The following is a 12,501-nucleotide window of genomic DNA, read 5'->3' as shown; positions in this document are numbered from 1 at the left end:
GACTTCTTTACTCTAGAAATGGTTCCCATGACAACCCAAGTATTAAATTCATGATTTATCCACAATATTGCATAACAAAGTCAGAGAGCATCCTCGACCTAAAACTTTTACATCTTCCTGGCCATGCTTTTTATAATGAGCTCAGGAAAATTAAAAACATCTTTTTTTTTTCCTCTTGTGGATTACACTGATGTAGTACCTGGAGTTTTAATGGCAAATGGAAACATTCAGTGTAGAGGAAGAGGAAAAAAGAGGAGGAGTAAGAAGAGGAAGTCCTTACGTAGTTGTCCCTGGCAGACCAGGTCGGGTAGAGCTGCATGTGGAGTTGTCTCTCCTTCCTGGCCAACTCGTAGTACTTGGCCTGTTCCTCTCGGGTCAGTGCATGCCACTGGAGACACACACACACACACACACACACACACACACACACACACACACACACACACACACACACACACGCACACATTAAAAAAATAAAAAACAAAAACAGGGAGAGAAATCTTAGTATTTACAATGTAATCATCACACATTAGGTCTGTCTACTAAACTGTACAGTCTCCGGTTGGTGTGACTCCGGTTTTCGTGAGTGAGCATAAAACATGAAAAGTCATCACCCTAAAAATAAGGCTTTTTAATTACACAAACCTTAGAGGGGATAGGGAGGATTAGAGAAAACGTGAACACAAAAATAGCAGCTAAATTCAAAACTAGGAACACTGCAAGACACAAGAGACAATAATACAATTATGTACTAAAAAGTCAAACCAGATAAATGAGAAAGAAATAAACAATAACATATTGATTGGGGGATATAAAACCATACAAGTCAGTTAAAGGACACTTTAAAAGGTGTGTTTTAGCTCACATTTAAAAGAAAATACAGAAGTGAAAACTAATTAATTCCACAGATTAGGTGCCATGACAGTCACCCTCGGTTGCAAGTCTAGAACTGCGAGAAGAGCTTGAAGTGTATGATACAGTATGATCTGCATCTGACCGGTACAAATGTAATCACATACATCATTCTTCCTGTCCAGGATCCCAGTACCACCAGTCTGGGTTGTATAATCTCAATACCACCAGTATGTGAGGGGAACAGAGTTCACATTACCACAGCCCTCTCATGTTCCTCATGTGTGAAATTACAGACTGACCTGGAAACAGGATTTGTCTCATTTAGTTGTGTGAGTGTGTATTTGTGTGTGTGTGCGTGTGTGCATTGCTCACCCTCCGCCCCAGAATCTGGTTGATGGCGGCGCTTTCCTTTAACGTGCACTCGGCGATGACCTTCGCCCTCATCTCCTTCATGTAGAGCATGAAGGCGTTCAGGGGTTTCTTGATGACTGGCTTCTTGGGCTCCTTCTCCCGCTTGGGCTCCACCTGCGGCTTCCTGGGGTAGAAAGAGGGCGAGGAGCGGGTACGGATGGGTGAAGGAATTTGTGAGCAAAGATGGAGCGAGAGTCCGAATCTGTTTTTTCTTTTTTGGTTTGGCAATTTGTGTATACAAGGAATTAGGCTCGGTGTGTTGCTCACACACAGTAGTCTACATTGATCATAAGACAACCCAGACATCATAAATCATCCATCCATCCATAAAAAGTGCTGAGTGTTGGATTAGAATATTTTACACCTTCAGTGAAGGTCTGGAACATACAACATATAACATATACGAGTATTAGGGCCACTGTTAGGAACAAAAACAATCTGAGATTTCAAGAATAAAGTTGGAATATTTTGCTCATATAAGTCAGAGATTTAAATATGTTATATATCACACGTTATATATTAATAATATATTTAAATATATTAAATATGGTCACAAACTAGAGGTGCATTTCAGTCTCTAACTTTATTCAAATCTGCAAGGAAAAACTCAATTCAAAGAGATGATGAACAGAGGGGTGTGAGAGGGGGAACAGTGGACAATACTTACACGTACATGCCCCTGTCGTACTGTTCGTGCTCTTGCTTGCCTGTAGGGGGCACTATGGCTGGGTGGGGGATCCCTGTAGGATGCATGCCTGATGGGCCCAGCATCAAAGAGTGAGGGAACCTGGTTGTGGCAAAAAAAAAAAAAGAGGAGGAGAGAAAAGTGGAAGAAGACAGATAAGAGACAGAGAGTGAAAAAAAAAAAAAAAAAAGCCTTAGTCAGTTCATAGAAATGCTTCGAGTCAGGGGGCAGAGGGGCGGCGAGCATCAAAGCAAGAGCAAGAGTTTTGGTAAGCAATGAGCCTGAAAGCACGAAAAGCCTCTTCACTGATCATCTTATTGCTGAGATTGATTTTACGTCAACCTGGTGTGTGAGGTGGGGTTTTTGCCTTGCTAGGGTCAACTCCTGTTGGACTGTTGTTCTTTTGTGTCCACGTCAGTCTGACTGACTGACATATAAGCTCTTTAAAAAGCTAAACATAAAAAAATAAAAAAATAAAAATGCACGTGGCTGGTAGATGGTGTCCATGTTGAGCACGGAGCCTAAAATGTGTGATTTGGTTCTTTATTCAGTAAAGATATAAGCACTTGTCACCACTAGAGGGCAACCCTGCCTTATGGAATGAGACGTTAGGCGACCAGGAAAGTAGTACTTCACATCTTAAAACTTGGTCTTGTGAGAAGTCTGAATTCAGTCAGTGCACTCATAAACATCTTAACTGTCAATAAGCATTTCTCCATCCATGGTATGATCCAAATCTATTCATACAGTCCACAAAATTTGGGCGATTTTACTTACCAGATAGTTATTCCTTACATTACTCAGATAAAAGAAGCAGTAGATGTTTTATGAGTTTTAAAAAACAAGTTCGTTTCAGCAGCTTCAAATTCAGTGGAGATAAGAGGGGCAAAGTAGAGTCTGACTGGCAGGGAAGCAGTAATAAGCATCAGCTGTTGGAGGCCTGTGGCAGCCGAGTGAGTGTCACGGTCAAATATTCATGTTTGTTTTATCCTGCACCGAGTAGCGGCTTATAGGTGGGGTTTTACTGCACCTGACAAATTCAGGTACTAGTAACAGAAATACATATATTAATATCCATAAATAAAGACTTGCAAGTTAGCTCATGTTTATTGTTCTGAGATAGTGAATACAGAGGATGCACCCCCCCCCCCCCGGAGCTCAGGTTAAAGGTGGGATTTCCAAGATCCAGATCATGTGATCAATAATCACACACACCCAAGAAAATTAAAAGGATGACGAGCTGATTTTTGGCCTGTGGTAAATAGCCAGTTTCTCATTTTGTATTTATAGATTTAGATTGGATTTTAAGTTTTCTGATTATCTTAAGCTTTTTATACAATCACTGTTTAAAACTCCCCACCTATGTGGCATGATACAGGTCTAAAACAAACCATGTGAAAGAGGTGTTACCACCACATGACTGAGGCCTTTTGTTTGAAACCCAGCAGACAACCTGACAAACAGGCAAAGCACCGTGGAGAGAAAGCATCTGTCTTTCGTGAGCACCGAGCACGTACATCCAATGCGTGTATACAGAAAACTTTAACATTTGGTTCAGGTTCAAAGGAGTCAAATTAGAACCACAGTTTAAGCAAATTCAGAAAACAAATTAACACCTGGCTGTACAACATGAGGACACCATAGCTTTCTCAAAATCAAAGCGGGGTCACAAGGCTCACACTAATATTTTCAGTGTTCCTGTGTGTCCTTGGAAAAAAACCAAAAAAAAAACCTGATGCACTGGACAGCATGGTAAAATCTGACAGATCATTTGCTTTTTTAAATTTAGTTTTGTTAGTGAGTGTCAGAGATCAGGAACATAAACAAATAAAAAAGAGATAAAAGGTAGCAATCGTGAAGAAAAGCAGTTGATGCCCTGATGGTACTCAAGGTGGAAAAGAGTGTGCCTTTCTGTGTGTGTGTGTGTGTGTGTGTGTGTGTGTGTGTGTGTGTGTGTGTGTGTGTGTGTGTGTGTGTGTGTGTGTGTGTACGCGTCAGCCTTTTGTATTTTGCAGCAGCGGATAGCTTGGCTCGGCTCAGTTTGGCTCAACTCGGCTTGTTTCGGCGAAACGTTGAACTCGTCCTGTTTACAGCACACTGGCTCTAATAGGACTTTTGCAGCAGCTGCCCAATGAAAGCTGACACACAAGCTGAACAAGAGTTTGCCGCGGCGAATGGAAAACTCCTGCTCAGGCATTTTAAATGTGCCATAAACAGGAGTTGATGATGCAGAGCGTTGCTGGTTTTTTCTTTTTTTATTCTTGGCTTGGTCCAACCAGCCGGCTACAGTACCTGGAGTAGGAGGAGGCGCTGGGGAGGTTGGAGGAGTACGGTTGCCTGAATCCACAGGGGGACAGGGCAGGATAGACTGACTGGCTCTGCCTGCCACAGCACAGCAGAGGGGAGAGACAGCAGCAGTTGGCGCCTTTTAACTTTACAGTTAAAAGTTGGTTGATCCCCGAAGGGATGTTAAGCCCTTTAGGTCAATTTAATTCTAGTATAATAATGACTGAAATTCATCATTAATTATCATAAAAAATCAAAGACAATTGAAAAACAAAACTAAACTACTACAATACAGATACAGTTACAACGCTGGAATGTGAAATACTTCATACTTTTCTTCCATTTATTCAATTTTTTTTGTCCTGTAATGTATGTACTCTTTCTAATTATTTTTTAATAAATATAATCTATATTTCTTTTGAAATTTCTTTGAGTTTAAAGAGAGGCCTCTGTACATGCCTTCAGCTTCCCATCTCTCAGTTAATTTCTTTTTTACGTCTATGTTAATGTATACTGTATGTGTTAAGATGTAAGTGTGTTTCTATGCATACATCTTTTACACTGCTGCATTTTTATGTGCAAATTAATAAATAAAAATAACCCTCAGAACCAGTAAATTTGCCTTGTGAAACCTTGTGTTTGAACGTTTCTTTGATTTTTTTTTTTGCCACTTCTGTGCTGTTGTGATGCACGGTGATCCCCCACGGAGAGTCTGGATCAGCACTGTTGACAGCTGTGTGTCAATACTTGGCTTACTGGGAGCAGGAGCATACACACACTCACACACTGCTGGGGGTCGAGGGTGGAGGATAGGTTGTAAGCAAGACCCTTTGATATGTAGAAAACCACACTTCTACCTCCTGAGAGCAGATTCAACCACCCCCCGCTTCAACTGTTTCATCCTTACGTTTCAACGTATGCGCAAACATGCGACCCAATCCACATCTAGCATTTAAGCACCCTTACAATCATCATCATCATCATCATCACACGCGCACTTCCAAATCTCCTCTCATCCTCTTCATCTCAACCATGTCTATTCTTTAGCCCCCAGGAGGCAGCGCTACACGTACAGTAGAGCCCAGCAGCAGAGGCCCCTTGGCTGCTAAGAGATCCAGAAATCACCGGGATCAGCTCTCGGAGGACCATTCATGCTATATTCCTGTTTTAACTGAGATCTCACTTCAACACAGGTCAAGTGTTGTTCAGATAGGGATAGTTCAAACTAAACAGCCGGTCTGCTTTTTATCTCGCCAGGAAGCTGCACACACCAGGTCTCAGAATCCATAAATCCATCAATCAATGTGGTTTGTTTTTGTCCAATAGCCAAAAAAGAGCCCCCATTTACACCATCATACACCTCAACCACATCCAAATCCTTGCAGACGGCAGCTCCTGAGTTATGGTGACGCCACACTCAAACAGAAAAATGCTTACCATGTGAAAGGCATGCCTGGACAGAGGTATTCTGGGAATGAAATGAAAAACCAGACAAACTGCTCTGTTGTACTGGCCAGCGCATTGTGCATGTTCTTTGTTACACTTTTACTACAAGTGACAAAAAAACAATTACATTCCTGCAAACTGATCGGTTCGTTCAAAGGTCCTGAGTTTGAAAATGTCCGTGAATGACAACAAAGGGGAATGGCTTTCATGCTTTGTTTCCAGTAACTATCTGTACTGACACTACAGGCCGCAGTAATACCTGGTTACGTCTGGTTGCTCTCTTGCCCTTCAGGTATTTATTTAAAGGACAAATAAGCACAATTTTATTACTTTGGAGTACAAATTTGACCTTAATATGTGATTTTTGGTACTTTCTTACTTCTGGACAGTACTTGAACTCTGTCAAATGACATTTTAGGCATATCAAATCTTCAGCCTCCCACATACTTGCAATTTCAGCTGCTCAATGAAGGAGGACAGAGATATTTATTATTAATTATTATTTAAAAATGTATGAATACAATATTTTGCATGGTGATGTGCTGACTTTTTGTTAAAAAGCCAAGCCTTAAAAATGCGACTTTAACTGTTTGTGTCACTTAAAGTGCCAGTATACTCCACCAGAAATGCTTGTCGGACAGTTGAATAACTTTGCGACGCAGAAACTGGGAGAGCTATGTCCAACAATTTCTGTAACTATCTGCAACCGACAATCCAACATTCATACCCATGTCACGCTGTGATTGGCCAGCTGTGTGTGTAAGTGGAAAAACCAGGGTTTGGACTCCACTATATAGCTTTTTTCATTCATTACACAACTACTACCGTCACTTTTCATGTGAACAACCGAGTGCACCACTATGAATGGTTTCCAGGAGGGACTTTGTGTTATCCCCATATTTAAACAATACAGCTTCTCCCCTCTCTATGACGGAGTCGAACACTCTATCTACAACAGAAGTTAAAGAGGCTGTATAACATCCCCCTTTAGCTCTCGTTACACACTGTATTTAAAAGTACAACATGTTTGTGAGACTCATGCTCCCACCACAGCAGTTGCCACTGCAAAGCAACATCCTTACAAACCAAAGAACCCATCTCAAATAATTCCTGATGGCATCCTGGTCCAAGGCAACTAACCGACCAGCTGACAGGCCAGGGGGACACACGGAGGTGGTCATGGAGGGACAGAATGTGAGACTAGGCTAAGCATCAAAACAACAGAAAACAACAGTTTGACATTTAACCACTCATTCTCCATGTTCTCCCCTCCTCCTCTCCTTCAACAAAGAAGGGCACTACAAGGGGCCAAAACAAGCAGATAATCTGGGTTAAAGGAGATTAGCTGTTAATAATACTTGTGAAAATCCACAGTGAAGTGTTCTTGTCTGAAAAAGATAAAATGTCTTTAAATCACAGACTTGAGAATTGTCTGGGGACAGATAGCTCATCCGACAGAAACAAAAAAAACAGACATAAACACACATGTAAAAAATGCACACGCAAAGTTTTAAGCCTCCATTCCAAATCTCCGTGACATTTGATGTAAGCCTTTAACGGTTCCTGCAGGGGATTTTGTGCAAGCACAGATACTATAGGTTGTAATAAATGGATTTGTGTTGATCCATAAATCAATGGCCGTCTGACGTTAGAGGTTCACAATCGACCAGCATGACATTGCGAGCTCACAATCGACTCTAAAATGATGGAAACCCTGAATGAAAGGACTGAATATGGAGCAGATGCGGCCGTGTTTAGACGTCCCACTCTGCAGAGTTTTCTGCACCACTGCTGCTGTTTCCTCTTTTCCCATAGGAAACTATTGTGAACATCAAGACATGGGCTGAGAGGAGTTCTACTACTATAAGCCAAAACATAGTGCAGCGTATAACAGCCGAAAACAAAGGCACTTTGACATATACAGGAGTTTTGGGGGTTTTGAGAGTTTATTTAAGGCTAGAATCTACCTGGAGCCTGCCAACAGTTCCCAGAATCCACCACATCTCGAGGGAGACAGGAAGTTGAATATTCAGATGTGAAGGTATTACTGTGAGCAGGACCAGCATATTGCATGACACGTGCACACTGTTTTCTCCTCTTTGAGACAATTTATTAGCAACAACATCCAGCTTTAAATCACATTAAGTCTCTTTATTGATAATTTGATTTTAGTCAGTATAAACATGTACTCAGATGCCATGCTTGTTACTATACAGTTGTTGACTTTTGAGCATCGTTAACACTTTTTAGTGACAGAGCTTGTGTTAATAGTGTGTTTTTACTCAACACTATTTTGGTTGATTTTCCATTTAATATTTTGCAGTTGTCCACATTCCTTTTGTTTGGACCAGAGGCACCGGGTTGAAGCAAAAGTCCAAAACACAGAAGATCAAAGGAGGTGGGCTCCATGAGAGGGGGGCCTTGGGTTAGCCACCCCGACACCAGGTGAGACAGTAATGTAATGTACTGCTGATCTAGGGCAGAGTGTGTATGTGTACGTGTGTTTATGTAATGCTGAGAAATGATGATGATGGTGTTGGGGACGATTAGCGGAAGACAATTTTGGGCAAGTTACAGCTTTGTTAATAGTTCTGAAAAATGAGTGCGTGAGGGTTAGAGGTTACATTAGTTACAGGTCAATGGTGAGAATCCTGTTGCAGCAGAAGCTTGTTTGTAGGGCTGCAACTAGTGATTGTTTTCGTTATTGCTTATTTTCCCAATCAATTGATTACATGGTTAGGCCCTAAAGTATCAGAAAGAATGGTGAAGCATTCCCATCACAATTTCCCAACGTGTAACACATTCAAGTTCCTTGTTTGGTCAGACCTACAGTCCAAAATCCCATGATATTCAGTTTACTATCATCGAAAACAATGAAAAGTAGCAAATATTCAAATCAGAGAAGCTGGAACAGGTACATTTTTATAGTGTTAACTTGAAAAATGACAAATGTGATTCTTTGATAATAAAATGGTTACAGATTAATTATATATTGATCATCTAATAGTTTGTGCCTCAACGAGATTTTCTTCAACTGTCCATGCTAACGTTCTAGCAGAGGCAACAGGTATTTCAATACTATCGCAATAGTAATAAAAGGCGGGTGCTTTTTATTATCTGCATCAAATACATTTTTAAAATACAACATCAAGCTGCTGTACAGTTATTTTTAGATGTGCAGTCTCCATCATCCACCACATGACTTCATTGTTTCCTATCTATATGTCCTGATTTTTAATGTACTGTTACTCACTTATGCTCAACATTAGTGGGTATCATCACTTTAGGGCTGCAATTAACACTTATTTTCATCATCAATTTTGCTGCGGATTATTTTTCTCGATCAGTTGACCAACCATTTCGTGTATAAAATGTCAAAAAATGTTCATCATAATTTCCCAAAGCAGCGCCTTCAAATTGCTTGTTTTGTCCGACCAATGGCTTATGAGGGTCGTTTTATGATCCTCATCAGGATCAATCAGTTATCAAAATAGTTGCAGATCCATTGTCTCCCAGTTGACTAATTGATGAATTCCCTAATAGTTTCAGCTATATAACAGACTTGGTGTGTCCTTTTAATGTTAGAGAATGACTGTGAGTTAGTAAAAGGTCATCACAAGTACCCAAAAGGACTGGGTGAGTCACAGTGTGTACAGCTGTGTGTGTGTGTGAGACTCACCAGCCCATGGAGGGAGTGATCTGACCGACACCGCCTGGAGGGAGGGAGTAGTACCCTGAGAGGTCCTGGGATTGGTGCCTGTGAACGCCTGGAGGACACACACACATACAACAACACACCCATTAACAGCATTGTAATGTCTTTTATATCTCACATATTGTTGCTAATAAGACTACAAGTACACACACACTTAATAAATGTTGCGGTTTCTCTGTCTTTTTGTCCTTTAAACACACACACATACCCACACGCACACATTAGGTCGGGTCAGCGGCCCCTGGCCCTGTCCCCGAGTCCACTGGGCTATTAGCACTATTAGTAGTCTGGGAACCTGGTATTAAACACAAAGAAGCCCTTTACACAGGTCACACACTCCCATTCCTGTCCTGTCACAGTGTGTGTCTGAGTGTGTGTGTGGGACCCTCCGCTGGGAGCTGATGTCGCCAGTTGGTCTCACTGGTTTATTTTACACAAGTTAGGGGCCACGGTAAAACCCACATTTTAAAAACACACACAGATCTGGGTAGACACACACCCAAACATGCACACAAACAAACATTCTTCATCTCTACTTTTAGCAAAAATGTTTTCCAACAAAAGAAACACAGACACTTCGAGTCTCTGCCCTCAGACAGTAAATATCCAGTCTCTCTCTGTCTCTGTCTTTGTGCCCTTCAAAGGAAGTCATTTGTCAACAGGCAGCACCTAGCACTTAGCGTTGCCCGGCTGCTAACCTGTGTTTGCAGCAGAGGAATGCTGTAGATGACTGTAATTTGGCCGCGGCTCCGGGCCTGTTTCAGGACCCCGAGTTGCTATAAATCTGGACGACAGGAATGTGAGTGAGTCAGTAGACCTGTCTCACCACTCTGATCCTTCCTCCCCTCCCTCCGTCTGTCCCGCCACGCCCTTCCTCCCTTCTCCTCTCCTCCCTCATCCTCTCTTACCGCCCTCCGCCCCCACCACTATCCGGGCTTTCTAGCTCAACATTTTGTCCTCTTTCTCACCCATTTCTTACCTTTAACCTCTCTTTTCCCTCCACCCTGTATTCTCCCGTTCTCCCTCCTTCATTACAGACCTCAGATCTTTCCTTTCCTTTCCCATCCTTCCTTTTATCCGTTCCCAAAATGTATCACTCCCCTTGTATTCCTTTTACAGTCTGTCGCTCATTCATTCTCGCCCTTCCTCTACCTCACCTGGCTTATTTCCGTAGTTGTGCTCTCTGTTTTTTCTCCATTTGACCGCTTTATTCCTTTTTCTCACCAGAAGTTATGCTGTCCTGTCAACAATTGCTCATTAGTCACATCTATAATTTCTTGCATTGATTTACTATTTTAATAATGTGGTTGGTCCAAAGAACCACAAGTTGAAGCTAAGTGAGCAAAAAATGTTACTGTTAGAAATTTGTTTACAACAAATTGTTAACAGTAATGGCTTGCGAACCAGTTACTACAAGTGACTTAATTGCTAGTTAAAAAATTAAAATCTGTTCTGAGCCAAAGTCACCATAAGCTGAGGGCTTCAGTGCACTAGTCTATAGATGTGTGATAAAAGCGGTTAAAAAGAGCTAAGAGAATACAAAAAAGGCAGAAGGGACTTTTGGCTCTCTGATCCCTGCTGCAACGTCTTGTTCCACCGTCACATCATGGAGGAGTTTTCTCAGCAGCATGTATCAAACTCAGTCACGTAAACAAGGTTCAACATATAGAGTACTCGATCAGGGTAAATTCCACTTATTGTAAACACAGGGTTTACCTCTAGGCTATGTTCAGAGTGACAACAGCACTGTGTGACAAAACACGGACTCCTCATTCATTTCCATGAGAGCAGTGCGTTGGTGCAGCACGATGCTGAAGCAACCAAACGAACAAACACACACACAAAAAAAACAGTAAAAAAGAGGGGACTTTTGGTAAGAAAGTTTTGATACTGGCTCAACTTTTTTCAAGCACAGTGCTACATCACTTGGCAATTCATTACGTTGGCCAATCAAACCAGTGCAATATTTGGTGTCTACTGAGCTGCTAGCTAAGTGGAAGGAGTTATTTATTTATTTGTCCCATAGACAATGTTATTTGACTCACAGTTGGAGCACTTCTACAGCTTGGATGGACATGAAATTCTCCTGGTTAAATCGTCAGTACCAATGATTAACAACTGAGCCAGAAAATCTCTGGTTCTTTGATAAAAAGTCACAGGTACAAGTCTGCGTACAAACTTGGAGGTACACATTAACTATGACTCCCAAGGTGCATTTCGGCAAGAAACATCAAATCACCACACCTCTAACAGCCGGCGAAAAGCCGCAGATTACGTGTTGAGAAAACTGAAACGCAATCGGCATCTTAAATCAATCAAAATTTCAATGAGATCAGCAACTATACTGTATTATGTTTTGTTCTAAAGTGCAACGACAAAGAGTTTTGAATCCTCTACTGCTCTGATTCGTGCCTCTACCCTGACTGGCTTCTTTTCCGTAGCAATGGCGGATGACAGTACAACTTGCAAGCACTGAAACGGAGAAAACATTTGCTGCCATGACAACTTAACGAATCTGTACAGCCCTGCCTCAAAGATGAAATCTAAAAAGCTGTTAGAAGAGCTTTGTCTTCTCACCAGTATCCTGTACCATAACACCCAATGCACCAACATGTAATATTTTGTTGTTTTGCCAGAGGGATATTGGGCTATGCCCTTAGGCTGGTATAGATTTTTTTTTTAATGTTAATATTGAATAAGGTTAAAAGTGAACTGATAAATTTCTACGAGTCAAATCTGACGAACTCAACCAGACTGCAACATTAAAATATTTATAATGGACATTAACTGTTAAAATTTTGATGAAAAAAGCATTATGTTGCTAATGAAAGTTAATACTTTTTGTGATATTGAGATGGTAAACTTAACATCCTTTTTCGAAATCACCACTGTTCCCTGAAATGACTGTATGGCTTAGATCAAAACAAAAATCCTAAGCACAATGTGCGCAGGTTTTATTTTAGCTGTTATTCAGTTGCACTTTAATGTGATGGAAACACGATGCTTTCTGTAAGTCACGTTTTTGCTTCAGCTTTGACGTTATCAGCCCTATTTGCTGTTGGGAAACGTAAAGGGGAAAATTAGCTGCAGTAATGGGGCAGTT

General features: G+C 41.3%; 1 protein-coding gene across 6 annotated transcripts in view; it reads right to left on the bottom strand.

The window, feature by feature from the left end:
• tcf7 (transcription factor 7) overlaps positions 1–12,501 on the bottom strand; it is a 79,039-nt gene that overhangs the window by 9,849 nt on the left and 56,689 nt on the right. For 5 of the 6 annotated variants that reach the window (XM_040151318.1, XM_040151312.1, XM_040151316.1 and 2 more), the window contains exons 5-9: positions 9,363–9,450; positions 4,244–4,333; positions 1,934–2,053; positions 1,228–1,390; positions 281–388 (exon numbers count right to left, since the gene is read on the bottom strand). In XM_040151318.1, the coding sequence (XP_040007252.1) occupies positions 281–388; positions 1,228–1,390; positions 1,934–2,053; positions 4,244–4,333; positions 9,363–9,450 (569 nt within the window). The remainder of the gene's footprint in view (positions 1–280; positions 389–1,227; positions 1,391–1,933; positions 2,054–4,243; positions 4,334–9,362; positions 9,451–12,501) is intronic. The other variant, XM_040151317.1, reaches the window with a different exon arrangement.

The sequence above is a fragment of the Xiphias gladius genome, chromosome 17 (genome assembly GCF_016859285.1).
Source record: "Xiphias gladius isolate SHS-SW01 ecotype Sanya breed wild chromosome 17, ASM1685928v1, whole genome shotgun sequence".
Classification (NCBI taxonomy): domain Eukaryota; kingdom Metazoa; phylum Chordata; class Actinopteri; order Istiophoriformes; family Xiphiidae; genus Xiphias; species Xiphias gladius.
Note: the sequence above shows the minus strand (reverse complement) of the source record. Positions and strands in the feature narration are given on the sequence as shown.